The sequence below is a fragment of the Branchiostoma floridae genome, chromosome 17, assembly GCF_000003815.2.
Source record: "Branchiostoma floridae strain S238N-H82 chromosome 17, Bfl_VNyyK, whole genome shotgun sequence".
NCBI classification, from domain to species: Eukaryota; Metazoa; Chordata; class Leptocardii; order Amphioxiformes; family Branchiostomatidae; genus Branchiostoma; species Branchiostoma floridae.
This window is the reverse complement of record NC_049995.1, coordinates 7,302,084-7,327,159: the sequence shown is the minus strand read 5'-3', so window position 1 is coordinate 7,327,159 and position 25,076 is coordinate 7,302,084. Positions and strand designations below refer to the sequence as shown.

The following is a 25,076-nucleotide window of genomic DNA, read 5'->3' as shown; positions in this document are numbered from 1 at the left end:
CCTCGCTAATTTTGATATCGGAACAGAAGGTATTCGGCAGGTGAAATAGAGTTTGCTTGGTCTGCATATGGTTATTTACATGGCATTTGCATTTTATTGTTGCCAAATAATCTAGCCCTTTGAGAAGGCAAGAGTGGGACACGTTCTCTGTATGGTCGCTATATGCGCAATTGTCTTATCATACAGTAGCGCAGTACTGTCTAACAACTATAGGAAACATGTCTGAGTCAAACATTTGAAAGCTCCAAACAGATCAAAGCCTGCAGATTGTTGTTGAAATGCCCATTGGACACGCCTGTTAGATAACAGGTCTGATAGATACATTGTAGATCGGGGTTGGCCCATGGTATTCGTCATCATCACGTTAACTCTTGTCAGTCATGAGCCCCCAAACATTTAGAGTTACATCGTTTTTTAACACTCAACTTACACATATTTAAGTAGATTATTCAGCTCCTACAGTTTCAAACCGAAGCTAAACACAAACTAACCTTCTTCAACCCATCATTTATGGAACACCCTACCACCAAACTCTAAATCTCTGTCCAATATCTTAAACTTCAAAAGTGCTATTCACCATTTGTTAAATCCTTTTGATAGTTTGTCATCTTAATATTTCGTGTTTATGATTGTGTATTACTATGTTCTTTTATTTGATTGTGTATATTGTTAAAATCTTCAGAGTCTAGCCCTTAATAGGGATAACGGGTATAGCAATAAAGGAACGAAACTAAAGTGAATTTTTCCAATTAGCTAAAATTGATTATGTTTAGTAACGCTACAGATACTGGCTTAAAACACATTGTTTCCGTGAGCACCAGTGAGTAGATGGATTATGATATTACATAATATAAGACTTACTTGTAGTCACATTGAGCACCATCCTCTAAGGTGCACGTAAGGCCATCTGACCCCACCCCTCCATTCTCCAGTATTTCACCGGTGTTTAGGTTTTGACACTCAATATCTATGGGATTTTCGCAGATGTCATATCCTTCATCTCGTGCTGACTCATCGTCTTCATCCTCTGGACCTGGCGCTGTAATTTGAACCGCAAGTTAACATGTTAGGCATGGTGAGTAGCGTTTATCACCCTTTGATTTATTTGCTGTTATCTTAGAATGAAATCATTATTTATATCATTACAGCTTTTTAATGACAATAATTGAAAACATAATGTCATATTACGACTTAAATTGAAAATCCGATGAATACTGGCTTTCTAATAGAATAATTCAGAACATACTTCCTGTATTCTCGCAAATGACTTGAGTAGCAATGTCACAAGATTCAGCAGTGAGTTGTCCATTCATCATCATCAGGCATGGTGTGGAAGAGCTTCCATCTGGCACATTTCTGAAAAGAATAGCATACCGTAACGTTTGTTGAGGAAATCTTGCATCAACGAAATTAACCTATCTGAACGTTTACCTGCTTATTGATATTTAAATTGATACCAAAATAGTACATAAGAGCGGGACTAACAAAAAGAGTGTCATACATTCGAAGAAGATACGCGTCGTACATAGATTTTGTGGCATATCAAAGACATAATCAATGTAGAAAGATAGTGACTGTCATGTTTACCTGAAATATAGTTTCTACTTGCTCATATTCTTATTTACATCTGTCGTTATCTTATCATTCTTTGTAACAAGATAGCTAAGGTAATATAAAATTAAGGTTACCCAAAGAAACAGTTCATTTGTAAAGTTTGAAATCTTACAGTAGGTCCAGCATGTCAGCAGGGGAACCGTCCTCCAAAAGCCAGACGCTGTCAACTGTTGACCATTGTGCGTTTATGTAGAAAGTGTCATCTCCAAATTGGTCCATTATAAATCCCTATAACAGAAGACGACAATTTGAACTCTTTTCTAAAATCCGACGTAGATTGATGTTATCAATAAGCCCAATACACGACCCCGTTAGAGAGACCAATAAATTTGATCTGTTTTTGACGTCTCACAACTGCTTAGGTCACCTGACATAGGCCTCGGGTCACTTCAATTTGGAAAGGGTCAGAAGACTGACTTACAGCATTTTGGTCAATGTTTACATGGTGAACATAAATAACATATTTTACTATGTCCATTACCGTCGCAGATGAATCTTAATGAGACTAACTTGATGAAGAAAGAAAGAAAGATTCTTTTGACACAATAATACACAACATTTCAAAATGCTATGCTTCAACTTTAATTCAAGACAATTGTGGTGTACTTACCACTTCATCCGCAGATGAAAGAGTCACCACGAAGCCACCGTTAGCAGCACAGTATATATTTGCATCAGTATAGTTATCTGCATCAGTTGGTCCAATCTCATAGCAGGACAGTCCTAGCGAAAGTTCCACACCATCCTCGCATACTGGGTAGTAAAAACATTCCAGTGGTAAAAGTATTGTATGCTTAATCAGTGACAATTAAGCAAAATATACATTACTACATCAATGGTGGCTAAATATCCAGGTAATAAGCAAAAAAAGCTTTGTTATCTTTCGTCTGTGTCACTTACGAAAGATAGCAGATTTGATCTAAAGCATCTGACCGTTTTCGAAATCATATCTGGTTGCTTGAGTAATTGCTATTTGGCATATCATTATTACCTTTTTATAAAAATGTAATACCAATCCTTGCCTACTGTTCCAAGAGGAAACTGACTGAAATACAGTTGATCATATTCACGTATCGCACTATGTACCAAAATAAAAATAGGCATGACAATCATAGGAAGTATGTTATCATTACAACATTTAGTTTTACATTTGACGTTACATTATAATTCCTGTTATCAACAATAACGAAATTGTTCTACCTGTAGGAGGGCAGTGTGTATCAATCCATTCAGACCATTCAAGTATAGGTTCACATATTGTGGTGGGTGGTGCTGCAGTGGTTGTGGGTGCTGCTGTGGTCGGTGCCGCAGTTGTGGGGGCTGCAGTGGTGGGTGCTGCTGTGGTCGGTGCCGCAGTTGTGGGTGCTGCAGTTGTCGGTGCCGCAGTTGTGGGTGCTGCAGTTGTGGGTGCTGCTGTGGTCGGTGCCGCAGTTGTGGGTGCTGCTGTTGTGGGTGCTGCTGTGGTCGGTGCCGCAGTTGTGGGTGCTGCTGTGGTCGGTGCCGCAGTTGTGGGTGCTGCAGTTGTGGGTGCTGCTGTGGTCGGTGCCGCAGTTGTGGGTGCTGCAGTTGTGGGTGCTGCTGTGGTCGGTGCCGCAGTTGTGGGTGCCGCAGTTGTGGGTGCCGCAGTTGTGGGTGCTGCTGTGGTCGGTGCCGCAGTTGTGGGTGCTGCTGTGGTCGGTGCCGCAGTTGTGGGTGCTGCTGTGGTCGGTGCCGCAGTTGTGGGGGCTGCAGTGGTGGGTGCTGCTGTGGTCGGTGCCGCAGTTGTGGGGGCTGCAGTGGTGGGTGCTGCTGTTGTGGGTGGTGTAGTGGTTGGTCCAGGCGTTGTGCATTCTGTCATTGCATGGCAACACTTGTAGCGTACTTCATAGTTTGAACAGCTAAATTAAGTTGGAAAAAAATAATGCCCCGTCAAATTGCTATTGCCTGTAATAACAATTGTAGAATTTTTATCAGCAGCCAACAAACTTCCTTGAGCTTCATTATTATTTCTTCAACAATCATCTTTTGTTATTTTTTAAATGTAACAGATCATGATATTTGATTAAAAAAATCCTTTACGGCAATCAGAAAACTTCATCGGGAACAATAATAGGCAGCATATATCGATGTATCTTATAGGCAGCATAGACGATACATACTTGTATTCACAGTAGGCACCGGTTTCTAAGGAGCATATGGTGTGACCATCCATTGACATGCCTCCATCCGCTAGCACGTAATCGTCTCCTACTTCTCGGCACTCAATGTCCATCGGTTCTTCACAAAGGTCGTATCCATTTTCTCGTGCTGATTCGTCATCTTCGACCTCTTCACCTAGTTCTGAAATTCATCCGTAATCCTTATTTTATCATCCCGTTATTTTCTTTATATCTTATATGTGTGCGTGTGTGTTTGTCGTTTTTGATGGTGTTATTTGTAGGATGAGCTCAACAGTAGTATGGACTTTGACATCACTGTCATGGTATCAATTATGCTTAAAGGGGCACTCCACTCCAGAAGGGGGTGGTGTTTTCCAATAGATAATGTGTCAATGAATACATAATCAGCCAATTTTGTGGAACTCACATTGCGCGATGTGTGTTTTGTTAAGCAATATGACACTCACTAAACCCATGCAGACCCTACCAATCCATGCATTCCCTATGCGCATAGACACTTTGTTTATCGTGCATATTTTCGGAATAAATGAGGATCGCTAAGCACACCGAGAAGGCAAATTGCTCATAATACAGCAAAGAACACATAACAAGACGAAATTTCTTAGCGATCCTGAAACCAGTTTTGTAACCTTACCTAAAATGTTTGCATTATGTATTCAACCATAGGATTAATTCAATTAGAGTGTACTTGGGGAGGTTAGTAGAAGACTGGATGCTTTTGAGGCACGTGGAGCAACTGGGTACTTTATCGTATAATGTGAAGTAGTATGCATTTATTACTTCCTAAAATTAATATCGGAAAATAACGCTCCTGTGTGGTGTGGAATGACCCTTGAACAATTCACCTTTGTGTTCATGCGTGATCTTAAACAGGAGTTGGAACAACCATCGATCACTCTCGTGACTGAAACATTATTATTACTACACAATAACTCCGAAACTAAACTAAGATCGGAGACTGTCCCTGGAACTGAGTAACTAATTGTCCTTTTGTTACTGTATTGAGACACTCTTGCTACATACTAAACTACCATCAAAACATTATTCCTTGTTTTGAACTACCATTGATCTGAAGTATGAAAAAAGGTAACTCGTCTGCGTAACAACCAAAATACTACGTTGCACCTTGCGGGGCTATTTGGGGGTAAAACTAGACAAGATACTCTAAAATACAATCACATTGTCATTGCATCGTCGCAAATTCCACTGAAACTGATAATAGCCAAATGCCCTTGGTACTATTCGGATTATTAAGCTTTGAATCAAACATACCATATTAAATATTAATAGCATTTCTGTTTGTTCCTACCTCCAGGTGTCTCACAGATGAATTCAAGTGCAACATCACAGGACGTGGCTATAAGATCTCCAGCCATCATCATTAGACAAGGTTCAGCATCACTCCCGTTAGGAACCTCACTGAAGAAGAACAGTTTGTGACGGTCTTGTACGTTTATCATGGAAGCATATCTGTGTTATTAGCAATCAAAGCACAATGCTAAACTTTCTTCCAACACAGCCACGATTAGTGTCTAATTGTGTATTACTAGAGACCATGTCATATAACCTCCTTGTAGAGACTATTAGTTCTCTGAAGATTAGCATTCTGAAGGCACGACACACCAACGACCCTGTTTCAGTTAGCCTTATGATTTTCATTTCTTGTATATGCCTTGCATTTATTAACATTGTCATTGTGTAAATTGTCAGAACATCTTGTAGTTGCTTTTACTCGAAATTCTTCTACGAGTCCTGACGATTTTACTAATCATGTAAGTGGAGATGTCCTTGAAGCTTGACTCCCGTAAGTAAATCGCAATTCAGCCCACCAGCTGCAACGTTTTACAAAATAAAATCATTCATTCATACATAATTACGGATCAAATCTTCAACGACCATGCACTGTCACCTTCGTCAATGACGACCAGTCTCTAGATTCCTTGACTACAAATGCCTCGATTCTCTGTGGTCAGAAGTTTTTTTAACACATCTACATTGAATCACCGGGCACTCCAACCCACAAACTATACGGAGACGGGGCGTATGAACTTCTTAACACGTTTGACCAATTGCTGACATAAAGTGTCCATAAGAACTTAAGTTAATATGATCATGTGCATGTCTGTAGCTGTTGCGAGTGTACTCTCTGAAATGATTGGTTATTATTCACCCTGTAAAAAGTGAAAAAGTAGTCATTGAAAATTTTGATAGCTGCATACCTTTGTGTTGGAAGAAGGCTTTAGCATTGTTCTTTAAGAAGTGTTTTCTAATTTCATCATTAAATCTTTTCTGCTATACATTAGAACTAATCAGTTTACACTTTAAACAAAAATATAAATACAAAAAAGCCAAGTGGTGTCAAGTGATTGAGTTTTCTCTGGTGTCCTACACTGACTTCCTTGAGGCTATTACTTTTTTTTCAAACTTTCGGTAACTTACTTCAATTATGCACAAGTCAGATTGCGCAAGAAGTCATCCAAATGATTCAACACGTTTTGCCTACACTTTCCCTAACCTATGTTTGTTTTATTTACAGAATACCAAGTATTTCAAGCTATTCAAATGACTTAACAGATATTGAATTGAATGATTTTTAAGAAATGATAATCACAGCAGAACAAGAAGGTCCAATCCCTCAGTGGTTCCATCGTCCCAAGCCCAAGCTCCATCTGTCCACTGGGCTCCCACATAGAATGTATTTTCTCCATACGTATCCATTATGAAACCCTAAAATTGGGAAAATTGCATCAAGGAGTTGGTATATCATTTGAAGCTTAACTCATCAGGTAGCACCAAGTGGTATCATTTCCCAATGAAAGTATTACATAGTACTAGCTGCCAAAACATTATCACAAAAGAAAGTTAAAAGCTTAGGCCACACCAAATTTATTTCTTGCTTCTCTCATGTGACCGACAGGTCGAAATTATTTTTCCAAAAGGTCTGGGATGGAGATATACGGCGTAAATTTACAAAAAAAACAGCCTGAGGAGCCTAATTTCGTCAGTAATTATATGCAATTAATGTTCTGAACAAAAGGCATTGTTCTTAGACTGAAATTATGTGCATGTGGCTGTGAATGGCAATATTTACAGGTTTGCGCTAGCAAAACCTGTATTTTTTTTGTCTGGGCTTATTCTTTTTAAAATAAAATAAAATCATGGACAGGGGAATCCGAGAAGCAACAAATAATATTGGTGTGGTCTTAATATGCATTTTCTTAACAGCTTTACTTTCAAATGCAGTTTTTAATCATGTTGAGCCATCAGAGCCAATACAGTTTGATTGGCCCATTATATGTAGGAATGTAATGCAATAATAAACATCAACTTCAGGTGCCATAGAAACGCCACACCAAAAAACATTGTTATAGAGGCCATCTCAAGATTGTCTTTAACGCCTGAATATTAAAAGTGTATGTACCGCAATATTACTGATGCTGCATTTGTAAGTCTATTCAGACCAGCAGAGGGGGCTTTTGAGGCCTGCACCACCTTTCATCTCACATAACGCCAGAGCAATCAGAGTGACAAGATTTGCTAATGTGTATCTACCTTTGGCAATATAAATCATATCGGCAATGTGTCTTGTGGACTTACTTCTTTTACCGAGAACTTAAAGGAAGCATGTTGCTACACTTACATATTCATCTGGGGACGACAGAGTCAACAAGCTTCCACCACCTTGCTGGCAAATCAACTCTGCAGATTCCTTGTCCTCTTCCTCCGTTTCATAATGATAGCATTCTTCTCCCAAGGACATGTCATTGTCATCTGCACACTCTGAAAAGTTAAAAACAAAAAATTCATTGTTATCAACATGTCGAACAAGGCTTGAACAACCAATGTTTTCTACATGGCAGACACAAGTGTACTACAGTGCCTGATGTATTGGTCTCGTGTGGTGTAATTGTGATGTTTTCTGGCTGTGTAGGTGAAAAATTACTGATGAGAGCAGCCTGATTGGTGACAGAGATTTAGATAATGTATGCACACTTCACTTGAAAGGATTGTCATGAGCAGTTGGATCTCGTCACATTTGCTGTAAGTTTGCCTGTAGTTGAGTTATTAGTTCGTTATATTTGTTAGTTGAATTGTTTGTGTCGCAGGCATGTTTGTGTTAGAGGTATTCACGTATTGTGTATCATTGCGTTTCTTCTTCTAATCTACACCATTGTATTCGCTACATTGGTTCAGCACAATTTACATTAAACTAACCAGTAATCAATACCCACTTAAATCTGAGTTACTGAAAGCAGACTATCTTTAGTTATTACACTGCCATTAGATAACTTCGTATCAACTAAGTTGACAACTTGGTATATACCGAAAGGAACTTATAATGTTTAAGGGATAGTGTTGTACAACAAGCTTTGCAGAACCGCAAGTTTCAAATTTCTGCCAATCAATCTGAGATTTTGTAGGGAACAAAGAATCCCGCCATATTGACTTTGTTTTGTTAAACTTGTGATGACATAACTAGCGTTGAAACAAAGACAAAAATCATTTATGAAAGTACGATAGAAAATGAATTCTCTTACATAACCCTATTAGGCAACACCAATTTAATTTCTTGGTTCTCGGATTTCCCGACACATTTTTTCCGATGTCGAAAAAAAAATTAGTCCCAAGAAAAAAATAGGTTTTGCTATTGCAGATCTTTAAAAAACCCCGTTCCAGGGTCACAAGCTGCTGATAAACCAATCAGAGCGCTTATTTGCAGTCACATGGTCAGAACAGTGGTATAAAATCAAACGAAGAGATTCATTAGATAAATCAAGTCATGAAAATATACTTGACTACTTACCTTGTTTTTTGTGTTATATAAGTTCACCACAGACTTTTTGCAATCTTTTTTTCGACCGACCGCCCAATATTATTCTGGAAAAATCCGAGAACCAAGAAATTAAATTGGTGTGGCCTTACAAACATAAAAAGGTGGTTACCTGTTGGGGGGCAGTGTGTGTCTATCCACTCGGTCCATAAGCATACAGGTTCACATATTGTGGTTGGGGGTGGTCCTGTTGTGGGTGGAGCTGCAGTTGTTGTGGGTGGTGGTGCTGCAGTAGTTGTGGGTGGTGGTGCTGCAGTAGTTGTGGGTGGTGGTGCTGCAGTTGTTGTGGGTGGTGGTGCTGCAGTAGTTGTGGGTGGTGGTGCTGCAGTAGTTGTGGGTGGTGGTGGTGCAGTAGTTGTGGGTGGTGGTGGTGCAGTAGTTGTGGGTGGTGGTGGTGCAGTAGTTGTGGGTGGTGGTGGTGCAGTAGTTGTGGGTGGTGGTGGTGCAGTAGTTGTGGGTGGTGGTGCTGCAGTAGTTGTGGGTGGTGGTGCTGCAGTAGTTGTGGGTGGTGGTGCTGCAGTTGTTGTGGGTGGTGGTGCTGCAGTAGTTGTGGGTGGTGGGGCTGCAGTAGTTGTGGGTGGTGGTGCTGCAGTAGTTGTGGGTGGTGGTGCTGCAGTAGTTGTGGGTGGTGGTGCTGTGGTTGGTGGTGCAGTTGTTGTACATTGTGGCATTGGATAGGAACATAACCATCTTACTTGATAGTTGTCACAGCTGTAGGGAAAATTTAAACAGATCGTCAGTAATTGTTACTACTTACAACGGGTAATTCAAAGTCAGAAAACAAATTAGAACTAATGTTTATTTAGAACTGTCTCTTCGACCTTTGACCTCGCTGAATTTGGATATTGGAACAGAAAGTATTCAACAGATGAAATAGAGTTTTCTTGGTCTGCATATGGATGAGTTATTAACATGACATTTGCATGTCAAGCATATTGTTGTCAAATAATCTAGCCCTTTTGAGAAGGCATGCATGGAAAACGTCCTCTGTATGGTAGCTATATGCGCAATTTTCTTATCATACAGTAGAAAAGTACTGTCTACCAACTATAGGAAACATGTCTGAGTCAAAGACTTGAAAGCTCCAAACAGATTAAAGCCTGCAGATTGTTATTAAAATGCGAATTGGAAACAAGCTGTTAGATAACAGGTCTAATAGGCACATTGTAGATTGGGGTTGGCCCATGGTAAGAGAAAGATTTGTCATCAGCACATTAACTCTCGTCAGTCATGAGCCCCCAAACATTTACAGTTCCATCTTTGTACACTCAACTTACACATATTCAAGTAGATTATTCAGCTCCTACAGTTTTAAACCTAAGCTAAACACAAACTTCGAATAGCAAAGTTTAAATGCAATCTTCTACCCTGATATCATTTATGGAATACCCTACTACCAAATCCTAAATCTCTGTCCAATATCTTAAACTTCACCATTTGTTTAATCATTTTGATAGTTATATTTCAGCCATACCATAGGTATGGTGAAATATATTGTATTCGTAATGTTTCTTCTTTCTTTCTTTCTTTCTCCTGTCAAATCTTCAGAACACGGTATCTCCGTTGTTCCTGAACCGAATGAATTGAAATTTTTTTTTTCATATATGCCTTTAAAATGATTTTATTAAGTTTTTTTGGTCATCTTAAGACCAAAACTGTATATTTGGGCCCCCTGTACCCTGGTATTATAACCGAATGAGCTGAAATTTGGCACAGATGTGCCTTGATGATTCCCCCATATAAATTTAATATCACTTTTGGTGTACAGTATAACGAGTTGCTTATTTTTGCGATTTTTGGGTCATTTTTTGACCAAAAAAGGACACTTTTGGCTCCTGTACCTTGGTTTTAGAACCGGATGACCTTTAGTATAGGAGTGCCCTAGACATATGCGCACATGGATTCATTAACACTTGAGGTATACAGTACAACAAAATGCTTAATTTTGCGATTATTTGGCCATTTTATGACCAAAAACGTTTGGCCATTTTATGACCAAAAACGCACACTTTTGGCTCTTGTGCTCTGGTTTTAAAACCAAATTAAATGACCTAAATTTTGGTAAAAGGGTGCACTAGATATTTATTCAAATGACACATGTATAATTTTTGTCATAGACTACGTCAAAATGATATATTTGGGGATTTTTTGTCATTTTCCAGACCCCCAGCTGCAGATTGCACCTACTGGCATATATGTCTATTTAATCTAATTAGATATGTAACCAATCACTTAGCCTGAATCTATATCCTAAAGGGGGGGGGGGGGTGGCAGCCAATCAGCGAGCCCGGTGTTATCTGGACGAGTCCATTCTTACACGGAGGGGTTCATTTTTTGTAAAATTCATCATTCATCAAAAGTCTTTCAGTGGGTGTATTTTTGGACAGGTTTATTTTGCAATTTTACAGAAGGTGTGCTGGAAGAGTCTATTCTCGCACGGAGGGGGGATTTTTTAAATTCATATTTTGGACTTTGGTGACTTCTAGTTTGTCAAAGTCTTTCAGTAGGGTTATTTTTGGGCTGGTCTAATTTGCAATTTCACATGGGTGTGCTGGAAGAGTCCATTCTTGCATGGAGGGGGGGCTTATTCAAAAATCCATTTTTTGGACTTCAGAGATTATGTCAAAGTCCTATTTTAGCGGATGTAATTTTGGACTGCTCTACTTTACATGGAAGAGTCCATTTTTGCACACGGAAGGGGGATTTTTTTCAAATTCAGTTTTGGACAGGTGATGATTCAAAATTCAATTTTTAGTGGAAGTGTTTTTAGACTGGTCTATTATACCTTTTCATGCACTGGGACCTTTTTTGCTAAATTCAATTTTGGATTTGGTTTCTTATTCAAAGAGCCAAGGTTTCAGTGGGAGTATTTCTGGACTGGTCTATTGTGCAAATTCACATAGGGTGCACTGGAGTCCATTCTTGATGGGGGAATTTTGTAAGATTCATTTTTGGGTTAAACCATCATTAGTAAAAGTGATTTTTCAAATGGGTGATTTTGAAATAGTCTATTGTTGCATGGGGAGGGAGATGGCTGAAATATGCTGTATTTGCTCTCAATCAAATGTCGGCCTTTCTAGTTTGTTATCTTTTTATTTCATGTTTATGATTGTGTAATACTATGTTCTTTTATATGTGTATATTGTTCGAGCCTTCAAAGTCTAGCCTATGTATAAAAGGGTATAGTAATAAAGGAACGAAATAAAGTGGATCTCTTTTCCAAATTAGCTAAAATTGATTATGTTTTAGTAACGCTACAGTTACTGGCCTAAAACATATTGTTTCCATGAGCACCGGTGAGTCGATAGATTAATATTACATAAGACTTACTTGTAGTCACATTGAGCACCATTCTCTAAGCTGCACACAAGACCATCTGACCCCTCCTGTCCATTCTCCAGTATTTCACCGGTGTTTTGGTTTTCACACTCAATATCTATGGGATTTTCACAGATGTCATATCCTTCATCTCGTGCTGTCTCATCGTCTTCATCCTCTGGACCTGGTGCTGTAATTTCACCAACAAACTAATTATACGCAACAGCTACTGCTTGTGAGAAGAAGTGTTTCACAGCATTCTCATCTATTCTGAAATGCGTGCAGTCGTAAAATTATAATGCACTCTCATAGGCAAAATGGAGATAAACATCACTGTATAATATTCCTCCCAATATTTATGCATGCATTCAGAACATGACAACAATGTTTCGGCACAAATCGCAAAACATATGAAAATATGAATAAAACATACTTCCTGGTATTTCACAAAGGAAGTTCCTTGCCTCGTCACAAGTGGCTGGAGTAAGTACTCCATTCATACTTAGGAGGCATGGCGTATCGGAGGAACCTGGAGGCACATCTCTGAAGAACAAAATGAACATAACTCTTTAAAAATCGATATTGTAAGGTTTAAAAGAAATAAATTAATTCAACCCCTTTTCTGTTGATTTAAGTTATTGTCAAAAGGTGGTGATTGTGACTCACTCAATAAGAATACTTGATGGTATGTATATATATGGCATAGCAGATAAATCGCCTTGTGTCTTAACACACCAGGTTTGTACAGAAGAGCACAAGCTGCATAGCTGGACAGATTCAATTGATCTACTCACACTGGAAAGGTTTCCTAGTCTTTTTGACACCATTGTTTGGTTCTTTACATGGAACCTCCGTTAAACGCCCTATCCGAGGGACACTCCTACCTGAAGTTAGACCCCATTCACACTCAGAAAAACGATTCGAATAAAACATGTTATCCGAATAAAACTACCCGATCCGAATAAAACTTAGGAGTATGAACGCTCCCAAATCACTTGGATTTAATCGATTCGAATCCCTCGCGATCCACCTCGGGGAGGTAGATAGAACTCCGTGAAGTGGATAAAACTGCGCCGCGGGGAGTCTCGATTCGAACGATTCGGCAGTGTGAACGTGCAAGTGGATAGGATTCACTTTAAGTGGATAGGATGCAACTTATCAAAGGTGAGTTTGCTCAATTAGAAGTTTTTCTGCCAATCCGACTCTGAAAATGTTCAAAGCACACGTTGTTCCACCAATCATGGCTTCGCTCCCGCTTCCAGATCGTTCTGTCTGCCGCTCTGGTGGCGTACATTTGAGCTGTACTACAGCTATCCCAATATGCAGAAGGCCTTGTCGGTGAAACCTTCTCGCGATCAAAGACCGTCGATTGCGTTCCCTTCTACGACTACAGAACATTCTCCAGAGGAAAATCAGCATCAAAAGTTGGTGGATTCCCGCCTTTTTGAGCTGTAAGAAATGACGCTACCCTTTGACCTCAACCTCATGTTTCATTCGGATAAGACCGAGGGCGCACTAATCGGATTGTCGAAGACGAGTGTGAACGCAATTTTGGATCGGATAGAATTTTTTTTATTCGGATAAATGTTTTATCCGAATCGTTTTTATGAGTATTTACACCTGAGTGAAGTGAGGAAAATTGTATGAAGTGCCTTTCCCAAGGGAATAAGGTCGGCAGCACAACAACAGATACAAACTCAGGACCTCTGGGACTAAAAATCCTGCCGTTACGCCAGTCGACCCCAATGGTATTCACTTCTCATGAACAAAATATGGCCAATCTGGCTTCTTTTACATGTGTCTTTTGTTTATGGGCGCAGGGAGAGCTACAAGATCATTTTTTTTACATAAGACCATTAACACCTTATGTATGGCACAACATTCTTATCTTGCAGGACAAGAATGTTATGCCATGTATGCGCATGTCATCTCAATTTTCTTCACATTCTTTTTCTTCTCGAACACAGCTACTAGATTTAAACCATTTGACAGAATTGAAATCTTACATCGGGTACCCCTCGAAAGCAGGTGTCCCATCATCCAAGAGCCATTTCTCCTCGTCTGTTGACCAGTGTGCGTTCACAAAGAATACCTCACCATCAAATAGTTCCATTACATATACCTACAAGAGAAAGCAACTTTAAAAGTTTTTCATTTCAAGAAATATTTTCAATCAATTTTGCACAACCATGAGCAGCATTTACTGGTACACTGTGCTGTTGTAAGATGTTCTTCATGAACTCTGCAAGAATTGTGCATGTTCATACACGTCAACAATTTTTGTTAATGTCTCAAGAATTTTAAAATTTGATATTAACATAATTATCTGGTTTGTAGTATTATAGTACGTCGATGACGGTTTGATCTCATCAGTGTTTCGGATGTTATCTGAAACGTCTGATTGTTTCCAAAAAAAACAGTTGCTTGAGTAATTGCTATTTGACATACGATGTAATTATATCATTCTGCTCACCGCTTCATCCGGACTGTCCAGAATCACCACGGTGCCACCAGCAATCATCTCACAGTATATCTTTGCTTGTGGATATGTGAATTCTTCTGGTGGAAGCTGATAGCAGGATAATCCAAGGGAATGTTCCAAGTCATACGGACATGCTTTATAGTAAAAAAAAGTAGTACTTTATAACCAAGCAGCCACATCAGATCAAGACAATATTAGATTCATAAGACCTGGCAAAATTACTGTTGTGTCTCTGACCATGGCCCTGAAAAGAAGGAGGGTTCATACAATGTAAGACGCCCTTTTCAGGATTTTGGCAGAAGTCATACAAAACAATTAATATTATATAATAGCTACAGTAACTGTAAAATACTGTTTGACAAGTTAAGCCTTAAATGTGTGAGAACACGTGGTGTTCCTACACCAACTGTTCAAAGCCTGAATGTGCGATCTTTAATTACATTCATATATCTATTTATTGTTTAATTACATGTATCAATCTTTTAATTGTTTATAAATTAGAAAATGCCTGTACAAAAAATTGCAAGACTACTCGATGTTCTGTTTTCATTGTTCAGATGAGATATTGAACATTTCATGCGCTTTGTCTACGGTCGACCCACACAAAATGGTTAATGTTGGTAGGATTTCAGGTAGTGGAAATTGGGTAACCGTAAACAAAAAACGTATTTTTCCTAGGCCCATATGCATACATGTATATATGCATACATAAGTAAGTTTTTACTGTACTAATGGAAAACTAATTAAGATGCGGCAGACATTTTCAAGATTAAAAACGTCTTTAACGGACTCCCAATATCCGGATATTCTCGGTTATGGCCATACTTGGGACAAACTTTAGGCAGCCTCTGACACCGCCCAAATGCTGTGACATATCTCCAAGAAAAGTTTGAGAATACAACTGGCAGTCAAATCTAAGCGCTAAGGTTACATATATGCTGTAATGTTACATCGTAAACTAAATATATCCTAACCTACGTTTGGTTTGGTTTAGAACACATTTATGCATGAATGTAGAATTAGTATATTTAAAGGACCAACTTGTTGGAGGACAGTGCAGATCTATCCAGGGAGACCAAACCAACTGAGGTTCACATATTGTTGTGGGTGGTGCTGCAGTAGTGGTGGGTGGTGCTGCAGTAGTGGTGGGTGGTGCTGCAGTCGTTGTGGGTGGTGCAGCAGTAGTTGTGGGTGGTGCTGCAGTCGTTGTGGGTGGTGCTGCAGTAGTTGTGGGTGGTGCTGCAGTCGTTGTGGGTGGTGCTGCAGTAGTTGTGGGTGGTGCTGCAGTAGTTGTGGGTGGTGCTGCAGTCGTTGTGGGTGGTGCTGCAGTCGTTGTGGGTGGTGCTGCAGTCGTTGTTGTTGGTGCTGCAGTCGTTGTGGGTGGTGCTGCAGTAGTTGTGGGTGGTGCTGCAGTAGTTGTGGGTGGTGCTGCAGTCGTTGTTGGTGGTGCTGCAGTCGTTGTGGGTGGTGCTGCAGTAGTTGTGTGTGGTGCTGCAGTTGTTGTGGGTGGTGCTGCAGTTGTTGTGGGAGGTGCTGCAGTAGTTGTGGGTGGTGCCGGTGTTGTACATTCTGGCATTGGATACGAACATTCGTATCTGACTTGATAGTTGTCACAGCTGAAGGTACACATTCAAAGAGGTCGTCAGTGACTATTTCTTGGTTTAATGGTTTTTCAAGGTACAACGCATTGCTACAAAACAATGAAGGTTCGAAAAATGAAGCCGGTATGTTTTCCAAATGAGCTCATTTATGATGTTAGCGATGCAATAGATACTATTATGGTAAAACATGATATTTCAATGAGAATGATGATTGTGTCCATTGATACTGATGATGAAGACTTACTTGTTGTCACATTGAGCACCATCCTCTAAGGTGCACACAAGGCCATCTGACCCCACATCTCCATTCTCCAGTATTTCACCGGTGATCAGGTTTTGACACTGAATATCTATGGGATTTTCACAGATGTCATATCCTTCATCTCGTGCTGTCTCATCGTCTTCATCCTCTGGACCCGGTGCTGCAATTTCACCAACAAACTAATTATACGCAACAGCTACTGCTTGTGAGAAGAAGTGTTTCAAGGCATTCTCATCTATTTTGAAATGCGTGCAGTCGTAAAATTATAATGCACTCTCATAGGCAAAATGGAGATAAACATCACTGTACAATATTCCTCCCAATATTTATGCATGCAATCAGAAAATGACAACAATGTTTCTGCACAAATCGCAAAACATTTGAAAATATCAATACAACATACTTCCTGGTAGTTCACAAAGGAAATTCCTTGCCTCGTCACAAGTGGCTGGAGTAAGTACTCCATTCATACTTAGGAGGCATGGCGTATCGGAGGAACCTGGAGGCACATCTCTGAAGAAAAAAATGAACATAACTCTTTAAAAATCGATATTGTAAGGTTTAAAAGAAATAAATTAATTCAAATCCTTTTCTGTTGATTTAAGTTATTACCAAAAGGTGGTGATTGTGACTCACTCAATAAGAATACTTGACGGTATGTATATATATGGCATAGCAGATAAATCGCCTTGTGGCTTAACACACCAGGTTCTTACAGAAGAGCACAAGCTGCATAGCTGGACAGATTCAATTGATCTACTCACACTGGAAAGGTTTCCTAGTCTTTTTGATACCATTGTTTGGTTCTTTACTTGAAACCTCCATTTAACGCCCTATCCGAGGGACACTCCTACCTGAAGTTAGGCTATTTACACCTGAGTGAAGTGAGGAAAGTTGTATAAAGTGCCTTCCCCAAGGGAATAAGGTCGGCAGCATAACAACAGATTCAAACCCAGGACCTCTGTGACTAAAAATCCTGCCGTTACGCCAGTCGACCCCAATGGTATTCACTTCTGATGAGCAAAATATGGTCAATCTGGCTTCTTTTACATGTGACTTTTGTTAATGGGCGCAGGGAGAGCTACAAGATCATTTTTTTTTATAAGACCATTAACACATTATGCATGTAAATGTCATCTCAATTTTCTTCACATTCTTTTTCTTCTCGAACACAGCTACTAGATTTAAACAATTTGACAGAATTGAAATCTTACATCGGGTACCCCTCGAAAGCAGGTGTCCCATCATCCAAGAGCCATTTCTCCTCGTCTGTTGACCAGTGTGCGTTCACAAAGAATACCTCACCATCAAATAGTTCCATTACATATACCTACAAGAGAAAGCAACTTTAAAAGTTTTTCATTTCAAGAAATATTTTCAATCAATTTTGCACAACCATGAGCAGCATTTACTGGTACACTGTGCTGTTGTAAGATGTTCTTCATGAACTCTGCAAGAATTGTGCATGTTCATACACATGCTTGTCTTGCATGTTATGCAATGCATGTCATGTCAACAATTTTTGTTAATGTCTCAAGAATTTTGAAATGTTGATATTAACATAATTATCTGGTTTGCTGTATTATATATAGTACGTCGATGACGGTTTGATCTCATCAGTGTTTCGGATGTTACCTGAAACGTCTGACCGTTTCCAAAAAAATCAGCTGCTTGAGTAATTGCTATTTGACATACGATGTAATTATATTTTTGTGCTCACCGCTTCATCCGGACTGTCCAGAATCACCACAGTGCCACCATCGATCATCTCACAGTATATTTTTGCTTGTGGATATGTGAATTCTTCTGGTGGAAGGTGATAGCAGGATAATCCAAGGGAATCTTCCACGTCATCCTGACATACTGTATAGTAAAAAAAAATAGCGTTGACACATGTACCTTATAACCAAGCAGCCACATCAGATCAAGACATTATTAAGTTCATAAGATCTGGAAAAATTACTGTTGTGTTTCTGACTATGGGCCTGAAAAGAAGGAGGGTTCATACAATGTAAGACGCACTTTTTAAAGATTGTGGCAGAAGTCATACATTAAACAATTATTATATAATTACTACAGTAACTGTAAAATGCTGTTTGATAAGTTAAACCTTAAATGTGTCAGGACAGACTGTTCAGAGCCTGAATGTGCGATCTTTAATTGCTTTCATTTATCAATTTATTGTTTAATTACATGAATCAATCTTTTACCTGTTTATAAATTAGAGGATGCCTGTGCAAAAAAATTGCAAGACTACTCGATGTTCTGTTTTCATTGTTCAGATGAGATGTTGAAATTTTCATGCGCTTTGTCAACGGTCGACCCATACAAAATGGTTAATGTTGGTTATCACCATACTTGGGACACACTTTAGGCAGCCTCTGACACCGCCCAAATGCTGTGACATAGCTCCAAGAAAAGTTTGAGAATACAACTGCCAGTCAAAACTAAGCGCTTAAAGGTTACATATATGCTGTGTGATACATCGTAAACTAAATATATCCTAAGCTACGTTTGGTTTAGAACACATTTATGCATGAATGTAGAATTAGTATATTTGAAGGACCAACTTGTTGGAGGACAGTGCAGATCTATCCAGGGAGACCAAACCAACTGAGGTTCACATATTGTTGTGGGTGGTGCTGCAGTAGTGGTGGGTGGTGCTGCAGTAGTGGTGGGTGGTGCTGCAGTAGTGGTGGGTGGTGCTGCAGTCGTTGTGGGTGGTGCAGCAGTAGTTGTGGGTGGTGCAGCAGTTGTGGTGGGTGGTGCTGCAGTTGTGGTGGGTGGTGCTGCAGTAGTTGTGGGTGGTGCAGCAGTTGTGGTGGGTGGTGCTGCAGTTGTGGGTGCTACTGTTGTTGTACATTGCGGCATGACGTGGCAACATCGGTACCGTACTTCATAATTTTCACAGCTGCAGGTAATATGACAGGGATTGATTGTATCCTGTTAGTAAACTTAGCATAAAATGCCGCCACACTGTAATAAGGAAGGATATTATGAAAATTAACAGAATGTATACTTGAACACTGCATAACAGATCATATCAAAGAACTTAGATGTGTATGTTTAGTACTCACTCATATGAACATTGAGCACCATGCTCTAAGGTACAGCTAAGGCCATCTGAGGTTTCTCCATTCTCCAGTACGTCTCCCGTGCGTACGTTACGACACTCGATATCCATGGGTTCGTCACAGATGTCAAATCCTTCGTCTCGTGCTGCCTCGTCGTCTTCGTCCTCTGCTCCTGGCGCTACAATTTTATCAACAGTAAACACGCTAGGCACAGCAATCAGTGTTTTATCTATTTAACAGACTATTCGAATGATTGTCTGACTATTCAAAAGAGTCCGAAAATCAGGTTGGTAGAATATAGGAGAATGTTTACACAACCAAGATGTACTTACTTGCTTACGTTTTGGTGTCTATCAGACACCTTCCTCAGAGCTTTTGAGTGGAGTTCTGCTTCTCGCCTCTGTATGTAGCCGATGTATGTGGCACTTTTGCGGCAATGACACTATCCCAAAAGCCGCAAAAGCGCCGCCTAAATCGGCTACATATAGAGGCGAGAAGCAGAACTCCAGTCAGATCAGAAGGAAGGTGTGTAATACACACCGAAACGTAAGCAAATACATCCTGGTTGTGCAAAAGAATTATCCTATATCCTATCTTCGAAAGAGTGTCTGAAATCACGCCAGGCTTTCCATTCAATTTCTTTAAAAAAAAGAAGATACTCTTCCTACTAAGATCATTGAATCAATCTATTATAGAATATATGTGATTTTATCATTTTCAACTGTCTTCAAAGAAGCCAAACCCCTTAATAGTAGCATAGGTTTAGAACACAATTCTGTACCGTACGTACACTCAGCCACTTTTTTCATGTTAAAATTTGCATGTTTTGAGTTTAGCTTATTCCCCTGTATTTAGACCACATTTAATCATTTCATGTATTTGATTTTTGTTCATTTGCAATTAGCCCCATGGGCATGAATTTGCAACAAAACATTATTGAATCCATTGCCTGCTGAAATTGATACTATTAGGAAGGAGACTTACAGTTTCCTCCTCAAGATTCATTATTTAAACAATCACGGCAATTAAGAAAATTACATAAATCGCATCTATATATTTATAGATAAATTGACATCATACTTTAATTTCTTTCTAAAACAAAAAACGCGCACTAGAGCATTGAAATTGCAAATCGCATGAGGGTGATTTGACTTTCTAAAAGACACCAAATTCTTTATGCACTTAACATTGATATGTAAATTCAATCCTGATTTTAAATTTGTTATGTTTCCTGTTTCATCTCATGTTAAGGTTAAAATTTTAATTCACTCGTTTGGCAGTATGATTTTATGTTATCTAAGTTAAATCTGATTTTGTACAATATTTATGTTGTTACTTAAGAAGTTTGGTTTAATAGAACTTTATGTATGGTTATGTTATTGAAATTAATTTGGTTTTGTTGAATTTTATGTATGACTTATGTTCGCGGTTCTCCCCCCAGGGGGCTTTGAAAAACGCCGTCAGGCGATATGCTTTAACCATGGTTAAATACAGAATAAACAAATAAACAAACAAACAAACAAACAAACACAACATACTCCCGGTGTTTTCGCAGATGAATTGATATGCATCGTCACAAGATGCAGCAGTGAGTAGTCCATTCATCATCACCAGGCATTTCTCGGTAGAGGAACCGTCAGGCGGATTTCTAAAGAGCAAGTTAGAGTCACTGTGATGTATTGTGTGTCAACAAGATGTACAGTACATGTAGCGAAGTCCAGATAAGACATACTTTGTTCTATAGAATAACTGACAGTGTATTATTATACTGTATATTCACTAGCCTCCTTCGTCGGTGTCTCTAGGGCCTTGGCGAAAGTTGTTTTTTGGGGGGTTGGAGTCGCGATTTTTATTCGGGAATACGAGGGGTAAGGGAAATATGCCGGGAAAGGAATATATACCGGGGCGCTTGTACCGGTCCTAGCACCGGCTATATATTCACAAGGGGAGAACTGTGCTTCCCAGATTTATCGATCAAAGAAGAGTTTCCATACGTTGAACATTTTAATGCAACAGTTAAATTTCTACTCGACAAACCAAGGAGTTTTGACAAACCTTGCATAAGAAACATGACCTGTTCCTACACCGACACATGTACAATGAACCAGAAGATGTGGACTATTCTATTAGCTTTGTATCATTTTAGTATAGTTAACTCGTGGATTGTTGTTTTTACTCTCCTAGATGAATAGAAGTAGGTTAAACTTTTTGAACATACATGCAGAGAGCAGAATATGATGTAAACTGTGGACATATTTCTTGATGTAGAATTTTTTTTTTAATTCTTCAGATCATACAAATTTCATCTCAGTATCTTTTCACGTTTACCCTCAGAAACAGCTCAACATTTAGATATTTCAACATTTTGAAATCAATATCACCACACTTTCGCCATTTGCATGAAATGGCCTCACCATTTTTTTCATAGTACCACACTATGTGAAAATGGGAGCTTTTCATTGGCTGAGGGGAAGTAGCGATCGGCTAAACTAAATATTAGGTAGATTCTAAGCCTTACAGCGGGTCGAGTTGGCTGGCAGGTGTCCCGTCGTCCAAAAGCCAGGCATTCTGTGCTGTTGACCAGTGTGCATTCACAAAGAATGTGTTACCTCCAAAATTGTCCATCGCAAATCCCTAACAGAAGACAAAAAAACGTTGATGAAGGTAAGACGTGGTAATTAGATATGCCAGTCACCGACAAAAGACACCGGATGGCTGTCTGAAACGTCTGACCGTTTCCAAAATCATATCCAGTTTCAAATTTATTTGACACATAAGGCAAAAATTAATGCAAAACAAAATATTTATGCTTTGAAAATCTTTTGCATCTACTGGGAAATTGTAATTCTTTGTCCAGGACTACTACTTGGCCTGGCTGCTAAGACATTTTATAAATCCAATGTTTTTTTTCAATATTGATTTTTTTCATGATTGATTGCTATAAATTGACATTTTATAAATCAAATGTTTTTTTCATGATTGATTTTTTTTCATGATTATTTTTTTCAATGTTTTATCCAACCTTGTGACATTTGTAACTGAGAAAAAGAGAGTAATAAGATTTTCATACTTGAAGCATTTATAAATAAGAATAATAAGTTTGTTGCATATTTTTGCCCGTGAGCTAATAACAGGTAACATGAGAGTTTAAATCATGGATATCATTAAGTTAGGCCATACCAATTGTATTTGGTACTTCTCGAGTTTGCCTGTCCATATTTTGTTACCTTTTCCCAAAAAATAGGTCACCAAAAGATAATACAGGTTTTGCTATCACGAATCTGTAAATATTGCTATGCAAACTCACATAAACATAATTTCTTTAAAACGAAACCTTTTATTCATAACATGTGTAACAAATCAAATCAAAGGAAGGATTAATTGTATAAAGCACGCCATGAAACTCCGCATGCTGTTTTTTCTTTGGTTATATTTAAGCTATGTATTTTTACCCCAGGCCTATTAAGAAAATTATCTTTACTTTTTTAGTCGGTCTGAAAAAATCCAAAAAGGAAACATTTTGTTACCCAACATGGTCCAACAATATTGCGTTAATTGATATAACTTGATTACTCCTAATTATTACTCACCACTTCATCTGCAGATGATAGAGTCACCATGATGCCACCGTTAGCAGCACAGTATATTTTTGCATCGTGATAACTAGCCTCTTCTGGTCCAATCTGGTAGCAGGATATTCCTAGGGAATATTCTTCACCATAATGGCACTCTGAATAGTAAAGATATTACATACTTCATCAGTGACAACGAAGAAATCAGCCCAAGGAAATTACATTACATTATACAGACTTTATCGACATTATATTGCCTTGCTAATTGATCTTCTACAGTCAAACCTGTATTAGTGGCCACCTTTGCATTTCGGCCACCTGGCCAATAGTCTACAGCGGTCACCTGTCCAACGCGGCCACAGCCACACGACTTCCAGTACAGTAGATACAGAAACACAGCCCATTGTGACCATACAAACAGCGGCCATTTGCCACCCTGCGCCGAGCTTACAAAGTAGAATCGTAGTTTGCTAGGATTTGGAGTTCCCGACAGAGTCATTTAGGCAGTAGCGGAAGGTATGCATGCCTTGAACGTTAGAGCGCAAGCCTTAATGTTCGCATTCTACCCACATTGCGCATGACAATATCAATCATTCTAATAGATTTGGTTTCGGCAGGGTCAGTTGAATTTGAGACGATTGAGATAATGTTTCTTGGTGAGAAAGGTCAGGGGGTACTGAAATCATGTGTAGCTTATTGCTCGCGGTCAATTGATTATCCTTTTTGGCATAGTGGCAACCTGTCCATAGTGGCCATACTTCTCCAGTCCTTGAGTGGCTGCTATAGACAGGTTTGACTGTAACTACCTTTTGATCACTGTGTTATCAATTATTACTGACTGACCAAAAAGAAACAGTTACTGACTGAAATTCAGGACTGGTGAATCTTGTAACTTTAAGGTTAAATTTCAGTTATTTCTATTGTATATAACCCTCTGACCTTCTTGACTTAATGTACATATATGTATTTGTATCTGTTTTGAGTGTATGATATCTGTCCATTTACCTGTACAATGTATATACTGTGTGTGTTTTTACTGAGCCCTGGAAGATTAGCTCAATGAGCTAATGGGTATCACAATAAACTCAACTCAGTCAGCAACAATTTTTTACTTTTGTATAATGTATTATATATATTGATGTTAAATTTCCTTCCAAACTTTGGTCGAATGAGCAAGTAATATGGTCTGTAAATGTGTCAGGTCTCATACTCAGGGAGTATTGCTTAACAACTGTAACCCGATGGACTAACTGGGGACAGACTGATCCATCACCCAGCCGCCCTACACCCAGATATGCTAGTATAGTAGTTGGGATAAATTTGTACAGTGCTTTGGTTTTTTTTTGTAATGTAGGTGTGTGCTACTACATTTTCTACACATGGCTTTATAACAGACAGTAGCGGTGCTTCGTGTTTGTTAGTAGGAAGTGGAATGAATTATTGGGAATAATTTTCTGCTGTCTTGATCTCTCCTTAATTCTTAATTGCAGTCATATATGTAGTGAGTAGTGTACAGGGTTTGAAACTGACATTATAGTACTCTTAGGAAAGGCATTTAACCCGATTAGGCGATTCTAAAACAATGCATCCATTCTGGAAAAGACGATCCCTATGTGGACTACAGTTCTAAGTATTCATGTAACCTTATATGTGATTGAAATGAGAGGGCCTATCTTACACATGCACTGGGTGTTCTCTCAACATTGACCAGGACATTAAAGGGACTGGAGATAGACTTTCCCCTTAATTTCCTGCCCTAACTTATCATAAATTGCACACTGTACAAAATTTGCGTGACATATGTTATCGAATTTCAGATGAATTTGTACTAAGTAACTGAGAAACTTTTCCTCTTTCCCTCATGCCCTTCCTAGCCTAATGTATTTTTTTTAAGTGTTTCCTCTGGCCCTGATGTGCTGTTAGACAAGATCTGCTATTCAACCTACTGTATATCCTAACAAAGTACAGTTAATGTAACTGTATGTCCTTAATATACTTAGTCACTGTCGTAGTGTTGAAAAACTTATGTAAGAAGTAGTTATATCCATTTTTTAAATCATAATGCTGCTGGGGACCCTGACACAGGGGTAGGCAATAGTCGGATAGTCCTCACACAAGAAGGTACAGAATACAGACATGTGATAGAAATGATGACGATGCAAA

General features: G+C 39.0%; 1 protein-coding gene across 1 annotated transcript in view; it reads right to left on the bottom strand.

The window, feature by feature from the left end:
- Window positions 1-25,076, bottom strand: part of LOC118405014 (mucin-5AC-like) — an 89,714-nt gene that overhangs the window by 41,041 nt on the left and 23,597 nt on the right. The window contains exons 15-34 of the mRNA XM_035804414.1: window positions 22,932-23,071; window positions 21,860-21,975; window positions 20,880-20,989; window positions 19,345-19,519; window positions 18,838-19,178; window positions 17,988-18,130; window positions 17,482-17,597; window positions 16,671-16,780; window positions 16,250-16,427; window positions 15,446-16,020; window positions 14,396-14,538; window positions 13,929-14,044; window positions 12,356-12,465; window positions 11,935-12,112; window positions 8,717-9,315; window positions 7,414-7,553; window positions 6,385-6,500; window positions 5,083-5,192; window positions 3,753-3,933; window positions 2,850-3,491 (exon numbers count right to left, since the gene is read on the bottom strand). Coding sequence (XP_035660307.1) covers window positions 2,850-3,491; window positions 3,753-3,933; window positions 5,083-5,192; window positions 6,385-6,500; window positions 7,414-7,553; window positions 8,717-9,315; window positions 11,935-12,112; window positions 12,356-12,465; window positions 13,929-14,044; window positions 14,396-14,538; window positions 15,446-16,020; window positions 16,250-16,427; window positions 16,671-16,780; window positions 17,482-17,597; window positions 17,988-18,130; window positions 18,838-19,178; window positions 19,345-19,519; window positions 20,880-20,989; window positions 21,860-21,975; window positions 22,932-23,071 — 4,339 coding nt within the window. The remainder of the gene's footprint in view (window positions 1-2,849; window positions 3,492-3,752; window positions 3,934-5,082; window positions 5,193-6,384; window positions 6,501-7,413; window positions 7,554-8,716; window positions 9,316-11,934; window positions 12,113-12,355; window positions 12,466-13,928; window positions 14,045-14,395; window positions 14,539-15,445; window positions 16,021-16,249; window positions 16,428-16,670; window positions 16,781-17,481; window positions 17,598-17,987; window positions 18,131-18,837; window positions 19,179-19,344; window positions 19,520-20,879; window positions 20,990-21,859; window positions 21,976-22,931; window positions 23,072-25,076) is intronic.